The sequence below is a fragment of the Salvelinus alpinus genome, chromosome 8 (genome assembly GCF_045679555.1).
Source record: "Salvelinus alpinus chromosome 8, SLU_Salpinus.1, whole genome shotgun sequence".
Taxonomy (NCBI): Eukaryota; Metazoa; Chordata; class Actinopteri; order Salmoniformes; family Salmonidae; genus Salvelinus; species Salvelinus alpinus.
Genome location: NC_092093.1, coordinates 23,668,877 through 23,692,867, shown reverse-complemented (window position 1 = coordinate 23,692,867; position 23,991 = coordinate 23,668,877). Strand labels below are relative to the sequence as shown.

General features: G+C 46.7%; 1 protein-coding gene across 6 annotated transcripts in view; it reads left to right on the top strand.

The window, feature by feature from the left end:
- The window catches only part of LOC139582752 (SAM and SH3 domain-containing protein 1-like), a 317,846-nt gene that overhangs the window by 272,315 nt on the left and 21,540 nt on the right, over nucleotides 1-23,991 (top strand). For 4 of the 6 annotated variants that reach the window (XM_071413044.1, XM_071413050.1, XM_071413047.1 and 1 more), the window contains exons 5-12: nucleotides 6,015-6,055; nucleotides 6,314-6,403; nucleotides 6,610-6,722; nucleotides 7,756-7,857; nucleotides 17,398-17,533; nucleotides 17,766-18,739; nucleotides 20,998-21,072; nucleotides 21,220-21,363. In XM_071413044.1, coding sequence (XP_071269145.1) covers nucleotides 6,015-6,055; nucleotides 6,314-6,403; nucleotides 6,610-6,722; nucleotides 7,756-7,857; nucleotides 17,398-17,533; nucleotides 17,766-18,739; nucleotides 20,998-21,072; nucleotides 21,220-21,363 — 1,675 coding nt within the window. The remainder of the gene's footprint in view (nucleotides 1-6,014; nucleotides 6,056-6,313; nucleotides 6,404-6,609; nucleotides 6,723-7,755; nucleotides 7,858-17,397; nucleotides 17,534-17,765; nucleotides 18,740-20,997; nucleotides 21,073-21,219; nucleotides 21,364-23,991) is intronic. The other 2 variants (XM_071413049.1, XM_071413046.1) reach the window with 2 other exon arrangements.

Sequence of the window (23,991 nt, the reverse complement as noted above, 5' to 3'; positions counted from 1 at the left end):
TGCATTGTTGGCCAAAACCATATTTATAATTGCAGTCTCTTGTACATCTGTAAAAAGCGTCCTCGTCCTCCATGATGTCTTTGCCTTTCCACTCTGTACAGAATTCAAACACAGTATGTGTTCAGCATAGGAACTGTAAACAATGTACAAAAAAATGTAGTACCGCATGATAATCAACCTCATTCATTCAATGCAGTGCAGTAAATGGATGGCTTAGAGTTACAAATGTTTATGCAATACTATGCAGTCATACGTATTTTACAGTACATTACTGTAATGCTAAAATAGTCATTAGATAGTTGCATACCTTTTCTAATTTCTGAAGGTTCGAATTATGGACGCCACTGTAAATCGACTCAAGTTGGGCTGGACTCTCAGTCCAGCCTCTCTCATGGTCAAACCGTGGTTGATCACATGATCAACAAGTGTTGCCCTAATCTCATCAGAGATGGCTCTCCTTCCTTCTCTTCTTTGCCCTCGTCCTCTTCTTCCTCTTCCTCTCCCTCCTACTCCTCTTGCTCTCTGTCCATTGTTGGCATCCATTATTCAAAACAGGTAATCTGACCTTTGGCCTATTTATAGGCCTATACTACAGTAAAGCAGTGATTGGTTATTGATCAGTTAAGCTATTAGTGTTTGCACATGTGAGGAGTGTGTGTGTGACCTGGTGAATAAGTGTAGCATTTTGATTGGTTGTGTTTGGAAAAGGAAAGCAAGTCACTTCCTGTTAGATTTTTGGGGTTTTAGGTAGAGAATTGTGTGTAGTGTTTTGAAAAAAGTGTTTTATGCAATTGACAACTGAGTCAAAGGCTGAGAAATAGCTTATGGTTTTGGATATTTGGTGTGTAGTTTTGCACTTTGAGTGAGAGGTTTAAAAAATTGTGTGACATGAAAAGATTTTGTGTGTAAGCAGTTGGAAAAAACTGTAATAGCATTCCACCCATGAGGCCAAAGAGGGCACTTTGGGTCATTGACTGCAGGAAAGGGCTACAACAGGTCTGCCTCCCTGTACTAACTTACAACAAGTTGGCTAAAGCAGAAAAAAAGTGCAACCAGGCAGGAGAAATGTAGGAAATAAAGAAGCATGCAGAGATTTAGCCTAAACCAGTTAAGTAGCTCCAGCACACAGTGGTCTGACTGACAGACTCTAGAAACATTGGTGTGTGTGTGTGTGTGTGTGTGTGTGTGTGTGTGTGTGTGTGTGTGTGTGTGTGTGTGTGTGTGTGTGTGTGTGTGTGTGTGTGTGTGTGTGTGTGTGTGTGTGTGTGTGTGTGTGTGTGTGTGTGTGGTAATTTATAGAGCATGGAGCAGGGGGCTAGGTTACAGGAGAAAGATCTTCTGTTGAGGGAGTTCTATTAGCATTAGTTGGGGCCCACTGGGGCCTAACCCGGAGATAGAGAGAATAGAGAGAGGAAGAGAAAGAGGGGGATAGAGAGATAGATGAGGAGAAGGACAGGAGGGGGCAAGCATACAGACCATACAGACCATTAGCATCTCATTATGTTGCCATGGCAGCCAGGCTTTAAACGGCCCTAAACTTTCCCATAGAGCCCAGAAGGCCGTCACGTCTACTATGCACACACACCCTCACAAAGAGGAGGGGGAGACCCGTCGAGCTTGTTTTGTTCCTGCCACAGACACACACACAATGCCTCCACCCTCACTGAACTGACAACCACCTGTCTCTACCTCTCTGCATGCATCAGCGTGTGTGTGTGTGTGTGCGTGCGTGTGTCTATGTGTGTGTTTGTGTGATGTGTTTAGCATGGAGGCCAGGGCCTGAGTTTATCTCTCTCAGGAGGGGTGTGTGTGGGTCACTGGATGCCTGATGAAGACAGACTTAATGTGTCTCTGTGGGCCTCTACTACTGGACAAGCTGTCCTCTCTGACTCCCCCTGCATGATTCATGTGTTTAACCATAACTCCAACAGAGCAGGGAGCACTGACAGACAATGCACTGCCACAGACTGTCCACTGCCACAGACTGTCCACTGCCGTAGACACACACTGCCATAGACACACACTGCCATAGACACACACTGCTATAGACACACACTGCCATAGACACACACTGCCATAGACACACACTGCCATAGACACACACTGCCATAGACACACACTGCTATAGACACACACTGCCATAGACACACACTGCCATAGACACACACTGCCATAGACACACACTGCCATAGACACACACTGCCATAGACACACACTGCCATAGACACACACTGCCATAGACACACACTGCTATAGACACACACTGCCATAGACACACACTGCCATAGACACACACTGCCATAGACACACACTGCCATAGACACACACTGCCATAGACACACACTGCCATAGACACACACTGCCATAGACACACACTGCCATAGACACACACTGCCATAGACACACACTGCCATAGACACACACTGCCATAGACACACACTGCCATAGACACACACTGCTATAGACACACACTGCCATAGACACACACTGCCAGACACACACTGCCGTAGACACACACTGCCATAGACACACACTGCCATAGACACACACTGCCATAGACACACACTGCCGTAGACACACACTGCCATAGACACACACTGCTATAGACACACACTGCCATAGACACACACTGCCATAGACACACACTGCCAGACACACACTGCCGTAGACACACACTGCTATAGACACACACTGCCATAGACACACACTGCCATAGACACACACTGCCATAGACACACACTGCCATAGACACACACTGCTATAGACACACACTGCCATAGACACACACTGCCATAGACACACACTGCCATAGACACACACTGCCATAGACACACACTGCTATAGACACACACTGCCATAGACACACACTGCCATAGACACACACTGCCATAGACACACACTGCCATAGACACACACTGCCATAGACACACACTGCCATAGACACACACTGCTATAGACACACACTGCCATAGACACACACTGCCATAGACACACACTGCCATAGACACACACTGCCATAGACACACACTGCCATAGACACACACTGCTATAGACACACACTGCCATAGACACACACTGCCATAGACACACACTGCCATAGACACACACTGCCATAGACACACACTGCCATAGACACACACTGCCATAGACACACACTGCCAGACACACACTGCCGTAGACACACACTGCCATAGACACACACTGCCATAGACACACACTGCCGTAGACACACACTGCCGTAGACACACACTGCCATAGACACACACTGCTATAGACACACACTGCCATAGACACACACTGCCATAGACACACACTGCCAGACACACACTGCCGTAGACACACACTGCCATAGACACACACTGCTATAGACACACACTGCTATAGACACACACTGCCATAGACACACACTGCTATAGACACACACTGCCATAGACACACACTGCCATAGACACACACTGCTATAGACACACACTGCTATAGACACACACTGCTATAGACACACACTGCTATAGACACACACTGCTATAGACACACACTGCCATAGACACACACTGCTATAGACACACACTGCCATAGACACACACTGCCATAGACACACACTGCTATAGACACACACTGCCATAGACACACACTGCCATAGACACACACTGCCATAGACACACACTGCTATAGACACACACTGCCATAGACACACACTGCCATAGACACACACTGCCATAGACACACACTGCCATAGACACACACTGCTATAGACACACACTGCTATAGACACACACTGCCATAGACACACACTGCCATAGACACACACTGCCATAGACACACACTGCCATAGACACACACTGCCATAGACACACACTGCCATAGACACACACTGCTATAGACACACACTGCCATAGACACACACTGCCATACACACACACTGCCATAGACACACACTGCCATAGACACACACTGCCATAGACACACACTGCTATAGACACACACTGCTATAGACACACACTGCCATAGACACACACTGCCGTAGACACACACTGCCATAGACACACACTGCCGTAGACACACACTGCCATAGACACACACTGCCAGACACACACTGCCATAGACACACAATGCCATAGACACACACTGCTATAGACACACACTGCCATAGACACACACTGCTATAGACACACAATGCCATAGACACACACTGCCATAGACACACACTGCCAGACACTGCCGTAGACACACACTGCCATAGACACACACTGCCATAGACACACACTGCCATAGACACACACTGCCAGACACACACTGCCAGACACACACACTGCCAGACACACACTGCCAGACACACACTGCCAGACACACACTGCCGTAGACACATATACTGGTGAACACAAAATACTTTAATAAACGTATAATACTATCATTATACCACTAATACATTTAAATGGTGCCAATCACTCTCTCAAACATTTTTCCTGGGGTCTGAAGAGAACAAATGAGTTAATCATGTCTTAGTCCTCTCTGGAAAACAGACTGAAATAGATCCATTCATGTGGTATCCCTTTCTTCCATAACAAGAGAAAGAGTTCGCCACAGTGAACATGTGTTCTGTGTTGGGCGCTGTCCTGTACGAGGGAATGGAAGAGGATAAACAGAGAATAGGAGAAAACAGCACTCAAACATCAGCCCAAGACTGGAACTACTTGGGATAACATTTGTCAATATATAGAACTGTACTATTTATATGGTTTGATAGAACTCTAGAGAAGCTTTTAGGGTCTTTTATTCAACGCTGTGAGTTCTTGCTTTTGAGGGCAGTGAGAATCAGGTTGTCAAATTAAAGTGAAGTTTTGAGACTCGCATCCTTACTCCTCCTCACTCCAGTAACTTTCCACGCTCTCTTAACTCTTTCCCCCATCTCTCTCTTCCTCCCTCTCTCTCTCTCTCTCTCCCTCTCTCTCTGCGTTTCTGTGTCTCTCTCTCTCCTCTCTCTCTCTCTCTCCTCTCTCTCTCTCTCTCTCTCGCTCTCTCTCTGCGTTTCTGTGTCTCTCTCTCTCCTCTCTCTCTCTCTCCCTCTCTCTCTGCGTCTCTGTGTCTCTCTCTCTCCTCTCTCTCTCTCCTCTCTCTCTCTCTCTCTCCCTCTCTCTCTGCGTTTCTGTGTCTCTCTCTCTCCTCTCTCTCTCCTCTCTCTCTCCTCTCTCTCTCTCTCTCCTCTCTCTCTCTCTCTCCCTCTCTCTCTGCGTCTCTGTGTCTCTCTCTCTCCTCTCTCTCTCTCCTCTCTCTCTCTCTCTCTCCCTCTCTCTCTGCGTCTCTGTGTCTCTCTCTCTCTCCCTCTCTCTCCCTCTCTCTCTGCGTCTCTGTGTCTCTCTCTCTCCTCTCTCTCTCCTCTCTCTCTCCTCTCTCTCTCTCTCCCTCTCTCTCTGCGTCTCTGTGTCTCTCTCTCGACTCTGTCTATCCCGAGGAGGGAAGTGGAAACAGAAACAGGCTGAGTCTGCCCTTTGGTTTTCTCTCTGTCTGCTCTTCTCTTCTTCCCTATTTTCTCCTTTCTCTTCTACCATCTCCTTTGCCCCTCCCCTTCCCTTCTTCATCCACTCCAATCCACTCTTTCCCCATCTTCCCATCAGCCCTGTCCTCCTCCTTCTCCTCTTCTCCTCTCATCCACTCCTCTTTTACAACCTCTACTCTCTTCTCCTCTCATCCCCCATTCCTCTCTTCTAAAGGTATCTCTGCTCTGCGCTCCTCAGGAGCCAGCCTGTGTGAGTCTGTAGAGCTCCACCACTGTCCTCTAGTGGTGAAGACATTGAACAGCAGCCAGAGTAAAAATTCAGAAACGCAGAGACATCAGCAACATCGCGTCAAAACAACGGCTTATGTTCTATCTCAGAGGGACAGGGTTGCCTGAAGGTCCCCAGTGTTTAGACGTCTCTGTGCTAGAGAAGTAATGGTGTGTGATGCTGAGAAGAAGAAGGATCTATTATTCTGATGTTAACCCTCTCTCTCCTTTCTGTCACCATTGTACTTTCCAGGATGTCTCTGCACAAGTCCAGCTCTGAAGACGGCTCTGGAGGTTAGTAGCAATCAACCTTTAACAAAAAATACTTCTGTTTTCTGTTACTGTTTCTAGGTATCCAGCAGGGTTGGGGTCCATTTTATTTGAATTACCGGTAGTGAATAAATCAAGTAAAATTGAATTCTAAACATTTCCTTATTTACACACCAGATAATGCTCTCTCTTAAACACTGGGTCCTTCTGATGTGTCTGGGTGTCTGTGAGTGTGTGTCGTAGTGTTGTCTGACTGAATCTCTCTCTCTCTGTGCCTCCTAGGTAAATGGGACAATAAGAAGAAGAACAAATCCTTCTGGCAGAATTTCCGCAAGACGTCTCAGAAGGGAGTCATGCAGCAGACGTCAAAAGGTTTGACATTATTAGACTTTGTTATACAGTGTGTTATTTTAATGGAAGTTACATTATTCAATTCTAATATCATATTTATTATCTGGTAATTTCTTATTTTTGGCCAATTTTTCATGTTATTCCATAATACTCTATGTTATGCCCCAGCTGTTTTATAATTCTCTGACTTTAGCCCTGACCATTGACTTTCTCTGACCTTTGTCTAGGAGAGGACATAGGCTACGTGGCCAGTGAGATCACCATGAGTGATGAAGAGCGCATCCAGCTGATGATGATGGTGAAGGAGAAAATGATCACTGTGGAAGAGGCTTTAGCTCGGGTAGGAACCCTCTTACACACCCTGTACGCCCTACCCCCACTCTCCCTCTCCTCTCCAGGCTGCTCCTGGGGCAGACAGACATACCCCCACCCAGGCCCTGGAGAGGACCTCCACCTCACCCTCAAGCTGACCCCAAGCCCCAGCTCCATCACTGCATCGTGGGCTCGCCCGGCTACAAACCTGCCCTCTCTCCTGCTTCATCCACCAAGCTCCATATCCAGCTTTTACTAAAACGACTTACTCTTACTAATCATTCATTTGGCTTTGCATTTCCCTTTTTTACACACAAACACACTCATGCCGCCGCAGACCCTGGCCAAGGGCGCCTGCCACCTGGGGGGGTGTGTGGTCCTGTTCATGCTGTAGGGATAGCTGGACATGTTAGCTCAGTAGCCCCCCCTGGTGGGCGATTCTGGATTTGTCCTCTGGGTGGATGTGGTGGCTGGATTGGCATTCAGTGGTCCTCTTCTCTCCTTTCTCTGTCTATCTTCATCTGGTTGTTTGTCAAATTCGTCTTCACTTTTTCTCATCTCTTACTCTCTATCCCGCTCATTTGTTCTGCTGTTCTCTGTTCTCTTCCTCTCTTCTTCCTCCTCTCCTATCATCATCCCTCTCCCACTCTGGGGTAACTGTAAAGGAGAGAATGACGTGGGTGACTGCAGTCTTGTAGAATTACTGTAGGTCTCTCTCCACAAGGCAGACGTTGATTCTCCTCCAGCTCTTCCTGTATCTCTGGTGTGTTATTGGGTGCTGGTCTGACTTCTACTCTCCTCCACTGTGACTGACATTCAAACAAACCAATCAGACTCTGGAATCAATGAGCAGCCTTTGTGAACAGTTGTCTTGTCTTGTATTTGTTTCGGTGGACCTCACTTATATTGGCCTGTGACCTGTGTATGTGTGTGTGTTCTACGTTTGTATCTACATTGTGTCTTGGTGTTGGTTTGGGTGTGTGTGTGGAGGGGTAGCTGTTTCTATAGTGAGAGTGGGCCATTATCCCCTGCCCTCTCTCTAAACTCTTGTTCTCCTATAGCTGAAGGAGTATGAGAACCATAGCAGACAGTCCAGCAGTACTGACACTGCAGAGTGGACTGATGGATCCACTCCCAATCTAAACCAGTCCTCAAACTGCAAAGTAAGTACTTCTGACCTTTCACCTCTCACCCCGTGACCCCAAACACCTCAGGATCAAAGCCCCACAGAGGAGCAGCCGTCTTTGTTTTGTTTCATGTTGGAATTATGTCTGTGTGTGTGTGTGTTACCTTGGAGTGGGTATTTGTGTGTGTGTTACCTTGGAGTGGGTATTTGTGTGTGTGTTACCTTGGAGTGGGTATTTGTGTGTGTGTTACCTTGGAGTGGGTATTTGTGTGTGTGAGGACACATGTATGAGATCATTGGCTGTGACGTCCCTTCCCTAACTAACCTGGATATTAACTAATGGCATACCCCAGCATCCCGCGTGTGTTGACACCCAACTCTGTGTGTAGTGCAGTCTGTGAGCCTGTAAGACTGGGATTGTGTTGATCAGTGCATGCATCCCCTCCCTGGATTCTGCAGTGAAGAGGAAAAATGAATAATGAAGGTTATAGAACGCTTTAATGTCATCCTTAAAGATGAACTCTGAACTAAGAACTGATTTCCATCCAGCCCCAGTCCTGATTCCACTCTGTATCTGTTCCCCCTTCTTCCATCTTAAAGGGGAATATCACTCAAAAACTATCTTTTGGTATTTGGTGTTTTGCATGTCAGCAGTCAAGATATTGGACTTTTAAGAAGGAAAATGTCTCCATCATATGATGATTTGTCTGGAGACACCTTTCTTCTTAAAAGTCCAATATCTTGACTACTTGACTGCTGACATGCAAAACATTTTGGGCCTGTATCAACAGTGGACTAATGAAACAAATACCAAAAGATCGTTTTTGAGTAAAATGTCCCTATAAGTCAGTGCTGAACGTATCTGTCCAGATGACCAGCTGTGGTCAGTAAAGAGCAGGCTCTAGACCTCCCAGTCCTGAAGTGTCCTTCCAGACCATGGGGTTTAGTGGCAGGTCACAGAACACAGCCTCACTGGGATGATATTGCATGTTGTTGCATGAATCCTCAGGACGGATGTGAGTGGTTATTTTGGATGGGGACCAGTCGTACTGTACTGATGATAGTTCAAATCAAACGCTTCTGTCCTGCTGGGTCAAAGCAAGCTCTGTTTTCCTCTTGGGTTTAGCCTTGCACTGCTGTGTATAAGAGAGATCACAGGGGAAGGACATGTGGGCTGACAGGCTGAATGGAGGACTGTGTGTGTGTGTGTGTGTGCGTGTGTGTGTGCACGAACATACAAACTCACAGACCCACATCTTCCTGTGAAGATGGTAATCGACACCCACCACAAAAACACCAACTTGAATGCCCAAATATTTCTATGCACATATGTGTTGCTGTGGAAACCCAGTTGCTACTAGCTGGGGCTCAACGCTCCCTTCCCTCTGAATGATCGGCAGCCTTGACATCTGTACTGTACTGTCTAGCATGCTACACTTCCTATTCCATATTAATTAGCTGACTGTGTCTTTTGCTCTGAAGACATCTGCTTTAGCATAGTGGCGCCACAGCTTTGACACCAAGCTAGAGATCTTCTCGGATCCCGAAATTGACATCCGAACCGAATTGGATCCGTGAAATTCCTACCCGACCCCAACAGGATCGGGTCATTTCACTTGAAAATCTATATCCGATCCGGATCCAAGGTAAACCAGATCCGACCCAAAACGTGTCCGAGTTGAGAGAGAATGAGATTCAAAATTGGGTCGGGTCTGTATCCAACCCAAATGGATCCAAAAGATTAAAAACGTAAGCCAGCAAAATTGTTTTGAATTGTCGGTGCATTTTCGGTTGTATCTACAATATTTGTGGTGTACAGGATAGTATTTTCATGATGACAGCCCTATAGTTAGACGGAGAACATTTTGAGGTTTTCCAAAATATGTTCCTAGTTTCTCTTGACCAGGACAATTTTTTGGGGGATGATCATCGCGTGCCAGACTGAGTAGTGAATAGTTCACTTTTTTAACATTACAAACTAGCCTATTTCAACATTACAAACTAGCCTATTTCAACATCACAAACTAGCCTATTTCACTCTTTTGATAAACATTGATTTAGACTGAAGGTATGTCTAACACTTTCTAACACACAGCGCTTGCTGACTATTTAGCGTCCTAAAATCACCACATAACAATGGTATATTTCAATAACTCGGGTCTAAGTCATTATAGTAGCGTAATATTTTTTGTTCAAAATAAAATGTAGATGTATCCTTTGGGCCTACAGAATTAGCCTATACAGCCTGAGATTAGTTTGGATGTGGGTTTGATAGAAAAGTCATCCACTCCACAGTTGTGTAGGACTACCATCCAGAGGGTTCATTAAAGATTCATAATTTAAGAGAGAAGTTGTCCTGATATTTCTTATACTTATCCATGCATTACACAATCAATAAATCAGCAGCCTTTCAATATTAGGCTACAATATTTTCTGCAGACAGGTTTATCAGTCTACCACACACACACACACACACACACATACACACACAACATGAGCAGATTAACTTGGTCTAAAATGGCTATTTATTAGACGATCAGAAAGAATGTGTCGGTAACTCTCCAGTATCACTTGTTTATTTTGAACAAAAGCCACAAAACTAGAGTCACTCATCTTTATGCTGACAAATACTGTATCACACTTGACTTGAGTCATTCAACATAAGTTAACTGTTAATAAAATAGTAAAATACCCTTGTAAATAGGCCAAGCCTAAACAAATCAATGACCCTGGCCTAGGCTATCATTTGTTTCCACTGTGTCCTCTTCCTCTCCCACAACAGCTAGGCCTATAGCTTATTTCACCCTGCGTCACGTGTCTGCAGTGTGCAGTGGCTGGTTTTCATGAAGCGAATATTTCATTTTGTCACAAGGATATTGACATATTGATGAAAGGGAACGCCCTGACAGTCATTTAAGATGAAAAAATAATCGGATCCGGTCAGTATTTCACATATTGTCACACAGATCCGAGGCCCATGCCACCGAGCTGAATCCAAGGGGGATCAGGTTCGGGTAGATCCGTGAAGACATCTACACCAAGCTGCCTGCAGTATACGGTCTGGCTTTATGATGTGGATCTGTGGACATTCTGGACAAAATTCTGTCAGGCTTTCAAACAGTTTTCACATGCAAGCAAAGTTTTCCTTGAAACTATTCCTTTCTAGTAATAAATGGATTCCTTCAATGAGAAAGGCCTGTTGTAAGGCATTATGCAGAGAGCCAGCCCAGGGTCTGAGTCTGGCCTGCTGTACAGTCTGGCTCTGCCTGCCCTTTGATGTGGAGCTGCAGACAGACAGGGCCCTAGCAGGCTAATCTCCCTGTTAACCCTCTCTATGCCCTCGGCTGCCAGAGGCCTGCTTCCTGTCCAACTGGATTGATGGATGGGATGTCCGATAGACAGAGGGAGAGAGGATAGGGGGATGACTGGAGGTGTATTGTTCGGAGGAACACTCGGCCTGTCTTCGGGGCTGTTTGTACGCGCCGCCGGAGGGAGAGAGGAAGTGAGGGAGGACAAAGAGCTCTCACTCCCCTCAGGCCCCTGAAACGCAGCATGAGGAGGAGGAGGAGGGGGGGGCTCTGCTTGATAAAACATCAGTTTAAAATGGATCCGTTTAGGAAATATCTTCCCTCTTTTGGGCCTGGGGGTATGTACCGGGGGTAATGTCCGCCACCTTCAAATGGAATTAGGTCACCCCCCATCTTTCAAATTGCTATGTGTGTCTGTGTGTTTCTTTGTGTGTGCGTCTGTGTAGCTCTGTGGTTGCTCTGTCCAAATATCCGTCCTCTTGCCCTGCTCCCTCTCCAATCGTTCCCTCACTCTCTGTCTCTACATCTCTCTCATCCCCCCGGAGCAGAGAGAGAGAGAGCGCCCACATTCCAGGGCTGGCCATTAGAGATGTGGGGGCCAAGGCAGGGTCAGGGGCTCAAACGCTGGGATTGTTCTCCTCTCTCCTCCAGGCACAACATGCCTTTTCTCTCTGCTGCTGCTCAATAGCACCAGCAGCCTGCTCGCTCTCACTCTCCCATCGCTTTCATTCTGCAGAGCTGCCTTTGCCAACGAGCTGCAGGGAGTGTGTCAGAGTGAGTGTGTCAATGCTGTGAGTGTGTATGTTGTGTGACTGTGCGTGTCTCTCTCTGGATATGCCGTGTGCAGTGTGACTAACCTGGGACTAGATGGGACAGGGCCAGCCTGATGCATGGTGATGCATGCTTTTTACACTGACCTGGGAATGGTAAAAGCACAAGTCTGCTGTCCTAAATGCCTAAAGCGGTGAGTAACAAGTCACACTCAACTGCTTAGCATGCTCAATTAGATTTCAATGTTTTTTCTGTATTTTTGTGAGGCAGGGAACTGCTTTCGGTTTGCACCAGTTTTTACTGGGCGTTTTAGATCTGGTTTAGTTTGTATGTGCACCATGTATGCTCGACCACACCATGATTTCTGCAGCAAGACTCAATGCTGATAATGATGGTGTGTGTGTGTGTGTGTGTGTGTGTGTGTGTGTGTGTGTGTGTGTGTGTGTGTGTGTGTGTGTGTGTGTGTGTGTGTGTGTGTGTGTGTGTGTGTGTGTGTGTGTGTGTGTGTGTGTGTGTGTGTGTGTGTGTGAGTGTGTGTGTGTGAGTTGACATTGTTCCAATGAGGGGTCGCTGACCGCAGCATCTTTTCACCACTGGTTGAGTTCTGATTGCGTCGTGTTCCAGACGTTGGTGTCCCTCAGGGGGCTGCGTCTAAGGGACTAGGTCATTGTCAGCCCCTCCTCACCTCCCCCCTCCCCATGTTGCGGCAGAGGTGTCTTTCTTGCATTCTTCTTAACGACCCTACTGTACCAGAGCAGCGTTTCCCCTATATGTATTTATCAGCGACGCACCGCTGCAGATATTGACTAATACAAACAACACAACATTATGCATTTCATTCAACTGTCTTCCTTGACCACTCTTTGAAGCACTGCTTTCTCTTCTGTATGATCAAATATATGCTGCCTCGCTTTCGCCCCCTGCTGTCCTCTGGGACTGTCTTGCTTAAGAATGGCTCACTCTGACTCTGCAACAATATGCACACTTCAACACCAACACCCACTGCAATAATGAATAACTCAGAATAATAACATAGACACTCCAGTAATGTCCTATATGTACCTCAGTAATGAGCCTTGTTGGAGGAGGATTCAGTCAGGTCTGGTTCTAAACTGCAGCGGGCACACACACACACAAACACACAGAGACCTGTTATTACAGTCTCTGAAGACACAACTCTGTAATGTCCTCTGGAGCGGTAGAAACTAGCAGAAGAGTATTCCAGCCAGATGTGTGTGGCTAGGGTAGAGGGAGGACAGTGGGTTTAAGGGGTCCGGGGGTGAGGGCGGAGGCGTTCTGGGGTTTACAAGCTGAGAGGTTGTCAAAAACAAAATGAGAGGGTTCGACCCCGGCCTCGTTGTCTGGTTCTGCTGTCGACAGAGGAATGGAGTGTGGAGCACGCACCCCTGAGACTAGTGGTGGGAAGAGGGCTCTGATGGGACGCCAGAGTGATTTATGGGTAATGCGCAGGTCACGGAGCTCCCATGGTGCAGAAAGCCATCATTCTGACTGAGAAGTCTGAAGTGACTAGAGTCCAGGGGAATATTGAGGTCCTGGTGTCAACTAGGTACCGGTGCGCCCTCGTGGCCCTATGAAAGGTGTCTTCTAGAGCCAGCTGTTAAAGCCATCCCTCCCTCAGCTGTTAACCTCTGCTGTGTGTGTGTGTGTGTGTGTGTGTGTGTGTGTGTGTGTGTGTGTGTGTGTGTGTGTGTGTGTGTGTGTGTGTGTGTGTGTGTGTGTGTGTGTGCGTGCGTGCGTGCGTGCGTGCGTGCGTGCGTGCGTGCGTGCGTGCGTGCGTGCGTGCGTGCGTGCGTGCGTGCGTGCGTGCGTGCGTGCGTGCGTGCGTGTGTGTGTGTGGGTGTATCCCTAGACTCAGGCTGGGTCTAAGCCAGCAGCTGTCATCTTGTTAGGTTACAGATGTAATACAAGGCTGGAGGTTGGGGAAGCTAAGAGGAGCGTCTCTCCAGGCCTAATGTATACAGCCCAGTCAGACTCGCCTGAGCACTAACTCAAGCTCTCTCACACGCTGGGGGATTTTTTTGTGCGCGTGCGTGCGCTTGTGTGCACTTGTGTGTGTGTGCACTTGTGTGCCCTGGCTCTAACAGTGGACCAGCTGTCTGTGACCAGACCCAACCCAGTGTTGCTGTGGAAACCAGAGGAGAAAACAACAAATTAGGAATTTTCCCCAGAATGACTGCAGCTCGGCCAAACTAGCTCTGTGACAAACTCATCTCATCACATCACATGGTGCCTACTCACATACGATGGTCAGAATAGTTTCTGATGGTTTTCTGTGTGTGTGTGTGCGTGCGTGTGCGTACGTGTGTTTGTGTGAGAGTTAAATCAAATCAAATTTTATTTTTCACATGCGCCGAATACAATACAATACAATACAATACAATACAAACTATTCTGACCATCATATGTGAGTAGGTGTTGTATAGGCACCATGTGATGTGATGAGATGAGTTTGTCACAGAGCTAGTTTGGCCGAGCTGCAGTCATTCTGGGGAAAATTCCTAATTTGTTGTTTTCTCCTCTGGTTTCCACAGCAACACTGGGTCGGGTCTGTTACAGTGAAATGTTTACTTACAAGCCCTTAACCAACAATGCAGTTAAGGAAAAAAAGTGTTAAAGTATTTACTAAAATAAACTGAATTAAAAAATAAATAAGGAGCATCAATAAAATAACAGCTGCGAGGCTATATACAGGGTGTACCGGAACAGAGTCACAGGTTGTTCCAGGTAATTGAGGTAATATGTACATGTAGGTAGAGGTAAAGTGACTATGCATAGATAATAAACAGAGAGTAGCAGCAGCATAAAAATGGGGGGTGGGGACAATGCAAATAGTCCGGGTAGCCGTTTGATTAACTGTTCAGGAGTCGTATGGCTTGGGGGTAGAAGCTGTTAAGAAGCCTTTTGGACCTAGACTTGGCGCTCCGGTACCGCTTGCCGTGCGGTAGCAGAGAGAACAGTCTATGACTTGGGTGGCTGGAGTCTTTGCCAAATCTTTTCAGTCTCCTGAGGCTTTGTCGTGCCCTCTTCACAACTGTCTTGGTGTGTTTGGACCATGATAGTTTGTTGGTGATGTGGACACCAAGGAACTTGAAGCTCTCAACCTGCTCCACTACAGCCCCGTCGGTGAGAATGGAGGCGTACTCGGTCCTCCTTTTCCTATAGTCCACAATCATCTCCTTAGTCTTGGTTACGTTGAGGGAGAGGTTGTTATCCTGGCACCACGCGGCCAGGTCTATGACCTCCTCCCTATAGGCTGTATCATCGTTGTTGGTGATCAGGCCACTGTTGTGTCATCAGCAAACTTGATGATGGTGTTGGAGTCGTGCCTGGCCATGCAGTCATGAGTGAACAGGGAGTACAGGAGGGGACTGAGCACGCACCAGCTGTTATTTACTGCTGTTATTTACAAATAGACACAGACCGCCACCCCTTGTCTTACCGGAGGCAGCTGTTCTATCTTTCCGATGCACAGAAAACCCAGCCAGCTGTATGTTATCCATGTCGTCGTTCAGCCACGACTCAGTGAAACATAAGATATTACAGTTTTTAATGTCCCATTGGTAGGATAGCCTTGATCGGCCCTCATCCATTTTGTTATCCAATGATTGCACGTTGGCTAATAGGACTGATGGTAGAGCGGATCCTTACAAGGCACCCCGACCTACGTCCGCGATATCTCCGTCTCTTCTTCATGCTAATGACGGGAATGTGGGCCTTGTCGGGTGTCTGAAGTAAATCCTTTTCGTCTGACTCGTTAATGAAAAAATCTTTGTCCAGTTCGAGGTGAGTAATCTTTTCGGTCATAAGAGATGGTGGCAGAAACATTATGTATAAAATAAGTTACAAATAATGCGAAAAAACACACACAATAGCACACTTGGTTAGGAGCCTGTAAAACGGCAGCCGTCTCTTCCTGCGCCATCATCATCATATTAATGAAGCTTCCTGCGCCATCATCATCATATTAATGAAGCTTCCTGCACCATCATCATCATATTAATGAAGCTTCCTGCGCCATCATCATCATATTAATGAAGCTTCCTGCGCCATCATCATCATATTAATGAAGCTTCCTGCGCCATCATCATCATATTAATGAAGCTTCCTGCGCCATCATCATCATATTAATGAAGCTTCCTGCGCCATCATCATCATATTAATGAAGCTTCCGGCGCCATCATCATCATATTAATGAAGCTTCCTGCGCCATCATCATCATATTAATGAAGCTTCCTGCGCCATCATCATCATATTAATGAAGCTTCCTGCGCCATCATCATCATATTAATGAAGCTTCCTGCGCCATCATCATCATATTAATGAAGCTTCCTGCGCCATCATCATATTAATGAAGCTTCCTGCGCCATCATCATCATATTAATGAAGCTTCCTGCGCCATCATCATCATATTAATGAAGCTTCCGGCGCCATCATCATCATATTAATGAAGCTTCCTGCGCCATCATCATCATATTAATGAAGCTTCCTGCGCCATCATCATCATATTAATGAAGCTTCCTGCGCCATCATCATCGTATTAATGAAGCTTCCGGCGCCATCATCATCATATTAATGAAGCATTTGGTGACATCATTGTTCCCTCTGTTTCTGCTCCACTGTAGAGATTTTTAATGCCGTCGTAATGCCCAATTGAACTTCCCTCCTCTCTCCACAGTCCACACACACACACACACCCTCATAATGGAGCTCTGTGTACCTCAGCACAATGCCATGGAGCCTCCATTTAGTGTCTATTGGGTAATAAACAGCTTTAGGCTCATTCCAACAGGCAGCACTCAGTCTAAAGCCTGATCTAGACACACACCAGACATACCAAGCTCCCTGAATATCTGTGGTGAATATCTGGTGAATATCTGGTGAATATCTGTGGTGAATATCTGTGGTGAATATCTGTGGTGAATATCTGTGGTGAATATCTGTGGTGAATATCTGTGGCACATCGTCCTCTCTGGTTCAGGGATTTTGTTGTTTTGGCTCGTTTTTTCATGTGACCTGAATATGTTTTTAATATTAAATGTCATGCAATGCAAATGTACAACAATGTGTCCTACAATGTGTCCTACAATGTGTCCTACAGTACTATACATGTTCCCCCAACCCCCCAACTCTCCCTCCATACTCTCATATCACTAACTATGTCCATCCTAAAACGTGCACCATAACTGTCACCAACCCCTAACATGTGACCCTACGTTCAAAACGGTGTGCTTTACGTGTGTGAATAAATGGGGTTGTGAGTTTCCCCAAAAGTTTCCCCAAGACTTGAGTGAATAACACCTACACCACAATGTTGTTTCATAAAGGTTGGAAAAGAGCAGCTGAAGACTTAATAGATTTGTAGACTAATACCCCTCTTGTGTGTGGATATGGGTCACTGGGTTATGGCTAGGGTTCTGGGGGTCCCTGTACAACAGTGTGTCTTGGACTTCCTGTGACGTCCCCTCTCTCCCTCTCAGTCTCGGGAGCAGTCAGATGATGAGCAGACAGAGGACTCAATGAAGTTCAAACGGCTCCACAAGCTGGTCAACTCTACCCGCCGCGTCAGGAAGAAACTCATCAAGGTGGAAGAGGGGAAGAAACGCGGCTCCGAAGGTACGGCACATGTCCATAGGGATTTCTGAATACACAGTTTGAGTTAGTATGGACTCCATACTAACTCAAACTGTATATTCAGAAATCTCGTAACAGAAATCCCGTAACAGAAATTCCGTTATCCCACAGCACTTTGTAAACATTCAGTGGAAATGTGAATGGGATAGAAGTGTTTTTGCTCTTTTTGAGGTTACTCTGTAATGGATAAATGATGTTCCTCTCCTCCCTGAAGATTCTCTGAGCTTGGAGGCATCTCCTACATGTGAGGACAACACAGCCCTGTACACAGGGGTCCTGAAGAAGTCCAGCCTGCCCCAGGATGCATCCATGTCCTCCCTGACCCAGGACCAGCTCTCTCTGGATGGGGACACAGACAGCTTGACCACCTCCCCTTCCTCCAGCAGCCTGGACACTACCTGGTCCGGACACAAGCTGGTCAAGGCCTTCTCTAAGTCCAGCAGCACCCACGGCCTCATCCGGCCTCCCAGGAGACTCCCTGCTGGGCCTGAGGGTTTGGGAGCCGCCGGAGTGGGAGGTAGTGGATCCTCCTTCTCGGAGCTGGACGGCTGTGGTGCCGAGGCCGAAGAGAAGGTGTCGCACTCCATGACGGAGGGCGAGATGCGGAAAGCCCTGACCTCTCTCTCCCATGGGGTAAGTAATGACACACTCTACGGTTTCTACGGCCTCACCCGGCCACGCCCCAAACCACACCCCCAGCCCCGCCTCCTTGTTGCCCTCGATGACGTCTCCCAGGGTAGCCCCAAACCCGCCCGTCACCACACCAGCTGGCTCAGGAAGCCTGACCCCAATTACGCCTACTCCACCAAACACCTGCTCTACCAGCGCTCCCGGAACTGCGCCAAAACACCAGGGGTGCCCTCCTCCTGTTCCTCCCCCTCGCCCCCCGCCCGTTGTGACCTGGCCAAGGCTAAGGGTGGTACGCTGGGTGGAGGGGGGTGTGGGGGCTGGGCATTCCCCACTCGCAGGCTCCGCAGCCGGACGGCGGTGAGCGAACTGAACATCACGTACGTGGTGGAGCGCAGCCTCTACGGCCACCTCAACTGGGCCCAGCTAGTCCGGCCCGTCACCCTCAGCCGTGCCGAGCGCCGCTGCCTGTTGGAGGAGGACAGGGAGGCGGACAGGAAGTGGGCGGCCAGCGTGGACCGCTGCACCAAGCGCGTGCTCTTACGCATCCAGCAGAAGTCTGTGAGTTCTACTGTACAGCAGGGCGGGGGCGGGCTAGGCAGCGCCTCCGCCTGGCCAGGAGGACCAAGGCTACCTCCAAGGCTGCAGAGTAACCCTGAGGCTTAGATACAGACACAGGGTGGATGATGTTTCCTTCTTCTCTGCTTTAATCCAGCAAGAATATTTAGAAAGGGTAGTTTAACAGAGACCTCCATAAAGAAACAGAACATTACACAATCTTTAAATATGAAAGCTTTTGGCGTCATAGTTCATTTTAATATGATATGAAATAGTAATGGGATGTTCCACTTAGGAGGTTAACAGTGGATACCAGTGTAACAGCAGAGGGTGTATAACTGGCATTTGAAAATGTCACCCAGCCCAAACCCTGTAGGGAGTCTGCTGAGTCAGAACAGACTGAAGAGACAGAGACACGGTTGTGTTGGGTCACTGCTCAGGGGCTGACAGACACACTTGACAGACACATTCTCTCTCCTTTCTAGCTTTCTCCATCCTTTTCTATCCCTCCCTCCTCTTAGCTTCTCTCTCTCTTCTCTGTGTGTCTGGGTTCAGTAGAAGGGGAACAGAGTGATCTCTTTTCCAGCTCAGTATGAAAGAAAAGGAAAGAGATCTGGGACTGTGACAGTGGCCATAAGCCCAGCTAGATGGTCTGGACTGGCCAGGCCAAACAAGCCTCCACATGTCATTGAGACAGAAGTAATGATAAGGTTTGGTCAGTGTGTGAAAGTTTGATCACAAGTCAATACAAATCTAGCATGGAAGTGTTAGTGTTGATAGTAGGAATCCTACTGAAAGAGAATTTAGATCGACACAGGGAAGTTAAACAGAGATATTCTGCAGCCTTGAAGAAGCCTGAATACTGGCTTTTACTTGTCAATATTGGATGTGGTTCTTCATCCATAGACATTTTATTCATCCGTTCAGTTCTCTTTTTTTGGGTTTTATCTTTTTGATCGTGCCGCCGTCGGCATGGTTACAGATGTAGTGGAATTTTCTTTCTCTCTCTTTTTTTTTACTGTCATGTGGAAGATGGTTTTCTGAGTGCATGACCATTCCATTGAATATACCCAACAGCATCGCTCCATCTGTAGACTTCTTTTTGGACGCCTTCTCAATTGCTTCTCTTCACCACACTTTGGAACTGCGGATATGGACACGATAGAAATGGTGGTCTCACACATACCATAAAACAAGTCATCTCAAGGATGAAAGGAAACCTGGGACTGTTGTCGGAAACTGCTAGAGTAAATTAGGAATGCCCTGTAACGGGAAGAGCAGATTTAATTAGTAACGCTTCACTACCTGAGATACTATAGGGGTGTGTATGCATCAGTGCTCTTGCTTCTTAGTACAATTCTAACCCAAAGAGAGGCCTGGAGGTCAAAGCTAGTTCAATTATAAAACAACCTTTCATTCTCCTCCGCAATAACTTCCTCATACTCTCATAGCTGGTTCTATCTTTATCAATTGGAGAGAGAATCTAGATAACCCCCTGCATATCCCTCAGTCTGATACATTATATTTTCTGTGAGAATTTACCACTCCTAACCTCCCCCCAATCCTCCCCTTTCTATAACCTAACCCAGTGTAGAAGTTTTCATATCTCAATGTTTGTGTTTCCAGAGAACCTACCTTCGTAATTAAACCCAAGGGAATGGTTGGGTTGGGCCATAGTTTGTTATATTTCAGCGTGACCACATCTAACCAAATTATTTCATTTAATTTCACTCTATGCTTGCTTCCCATTAAAGTAACATAAACTTGCAGAATAACAGTGACTCCCATTCAATTCTCAATGGATGATCAAACACCTCGTTTAAATTTGATCACACAATAACTAATGTACATTATGTAATAAACAGAAATGCATTTCAGTTTCACATCACGTCACTTCTGTTGCCCGTCCCATATGAGGCCATAACATGACATACACGTACAGACAGACGGTAACGCTCACAAACCCATATATAACATACAGCCCTGAATCAACCTGCTGCCATTATGACTCCGCCAAGCATGAATCATTGTGATTTGACTCTTACTGGGCATGGATGAGAGTTGATGTCATTTGAATAGATTCTAATTTATTTTAACTCTCTCGTTCAAAATCTTTCCTACCTCTCTTTCTCTCTCTCTGACTCTCTCTCTCTCTGACTCTCTCTCTCTCTGACTCTCTCTCTCTCTCTGACTCTCTCTCTCTCTGACTCTCTCTCTCTCTGACTCTCTCTCTCTGACTCTCCTTCCTCTCCCTTTAACAGAGGACATGTAGTTTTGGAGGGTTTGACCTGTCCAACAGGTCACTCCATGTGGTCAGTGGAGGCTCAGAGCCCAATGTAAGTACTACCACATTACTGATGACTCAGGGTTGAGGGGGCGCAATGCTTAGAGAAGTCGACTCAAACACATTCTCTCTCTCTTTCTTTCTTTCTGTCTCTGTTTTCTCTTTCCACTCTCCCTCCTTCCCTCCTTCCTTCTCTCAGAGTACGGATCCAGAGGCTGTATACCGGGAGGTAGTCAAGTCTCCCAACACGTCTCGTATCTCTCTGGGGAAGAAGGTCAAGTCCGTCAAAGAGACCATGAGAAAACGCATGTCCAAGAAGTACAGCAGCTCACTGTCTGAACAGGTACACACACACACACACACACATATACAGGCATTCAAACCTATAATTCACAAAGATTAAGTTTCATAGAATAAAAAGGCTTGATCCTAGTGGACTGAATTCTCCCCATTGTTGTTCTGCTCTCATTATGGGCTTTACGTGTGTGTGTGTGTGTGTGTGTGTGTGTGTGTGTGTGTGTGTGTGTGTGGACATGTTTCTGTTGGTTACAAAGTAGACATCCAGCTCTCTCACACACAAAGAGATGTGTGACACACATATACACACAGTCAGACGTCATACACACAGCTGGGAATTTTTTGGGGCTGTCCACACTCTGATCTCAGCTTTCTCAGGCCCAGGATTGGACTCTAGGTGGAGGGTAGGGTGTGTTCAGGAGGGTCTGAGCTCATCCTGTGAGGCAAGCATCCCACACGCCAGGCCAGGCCAGAGCTCTAAGACATGGGGGCTTTGGCTCTGGGACTGTGTGTGTGTGTGTGTGTGTGTGTGTGTGTGTGTGTGTGTGTGTGTGTGTGTGTGTGTGTGTGTGTGTGTGTGTGTGTGTGTGTGTGTGTGTGTGTGTGTGTGTGTGTGTGTGTGTGTGTGTGTGTGTGTCATTGGCATTCATACCATATTCACATGATCAAATATCACAATACAGTATGGGTTTTGGCCTGGTATCTAGGCTGTCAGAGGGTACACTAAGTAAGCCTTGGGAGTGGCACAATCTGTTGACTGCTCGCTGCAAACTTGTTCCCTCAGAGATAAACAGAAGAGATTTTTGTAACTTCAGTCCTTTGACCCAGAAAAAGGTTGAATTAGTCATGAATTTGTTGCTTGGAAAGATCGGGTAGGAGACTTGATGAGCTCTAACTTTAGTGAGGCTATTTTACATGCCACGCTGCCATCTAGTGGCAGTGGTGAATTCTCCTTCAGTAAAGCTACTGTTATGTTGTATTTAAAAAAATAAAAAAATAAAAACTTTATTTAACCAAGTAGGCCAGTTGAGAACAAGTTCTCATTTACAGCAGTGAGACAAAAACAACACAGAGTTACACATAAACAAACGTACAGTCAATAACACAAAAGAAAATAAAAATATAAAAATCTATGTACAGTGTGTGCAAATGTAGAAGAGTGGGGAGGTAGGCAATAAATTGGGCCCTAGAGGCGAAAATAATTACAATTTAGCATTAATACTGGAGTGATAGATGTGCAAGTAGAGATACTGGGGTGCAAAAGAGCAAGAGGGTAAGTAATAATATGGGGATGAGGTAGTCGGGTGTGCTATTTACAGATTGGCTGTGAACAGGTACAGTGATCGGTAAGCTGCTCTGACAGCTGATGCTTAAAGTTAGATAGGGAGATATAAGTCTCCAGCTTCAGTGATTTTTGCAATTCGTTCCAATCATTGGCAGCAGAGAACTGGAAGGAAAGGCGGACAAAGGAAGTGTTGGCAGTGGGGATGACCAGTGCAATATACCTGCTGGAGCGCGTGCTACGGGCGGGTGTTGCTATGGTGACCAGTGAGCTGAGATAAGACGGGGCTTTACCTAGCAGGGTCTTGTAGATAACCTGGAGCCAGTGGGTTTGGCGACGAATATGAAGCGAGGGCCAGCCAACGAGAGCATACTGGTCGCAGGTAGTATATGGGGCTTTGGTGATAAAACGGATGGCACTGTGATAGACTACATCCAATTTGCTGAGTAGAGTGTTGGGGGCTATTTTGTAAATGACATCGCCGAAGTCAAGGATCGGTAGGATAGTCAGTTTTACGAGGGTATGTTTGGCGGCATGAGTGAAGTAGGCTTTTTTGCGAAATAGGAAGCCGATTCTAGATTTAATGTTGGATTGGAGATGCTTAATGTGATTCTGGAAGGAGAGTTTACAGTCTAACCAGACACCTAGGTATTTGTTGTCCACATATTCTCGGTCAGATCCGTCCAGAGTAGTGATGCTAGTCGGGCGGGAGGGTGCGGGCAGCAATCGGTTGAAGAGCATGCACTTAGTTTTACTAGCATTTAAAAGCAGTTGGAGGCCACGGAAGGAGTATTGTATGGCATTGAAGCTCGTTTGGAGGTTTGTTAGCACAGTGTCCAAAGAAGGGCCAGATGTATACAGAATGGTGTCGTCTGTGTAAAGGTGGATCAGAGAATCACCAGCAGTGACATCATTGATATATACAGAGAAAAGAGTCGGCCCGAGAATTGAACCTTGTGGCACCCCCATAGAGACGGACAGAGGTCCGGACAACAGGCCCTCTGATTTGACACACTGAACTCTATCTGAGAAGTAGTTGGTGAACCAGGCAAGGCAGTCATTTGAGAAGCCAAGGCTATTGAGTCTGTCGATAAGAATGTGGTGATTTACAGAGTCGAAAGCCTTGGCCAGGTTCATGAAGACGGCTGCACAGTACTCTCTTTTATCGATGGTGGTTATGATATCGTTTAGGACCTTGAGAGTGGCTGAGGTGTACCCATGTCCAGCTCGGAAACCAGATTGCATAGTGGAGAAGGTACGGTGGGATTCGACATGGTCGGTGATCTGTTTATTAACTTGGCTTTCAAATATTTTAGAAAGGCAGGGCAAGATGGATATAGGTCTATAACAGTTTGGGTCTAGAGTGTCTCCCCCTTTGAAGAGGGGGATGAC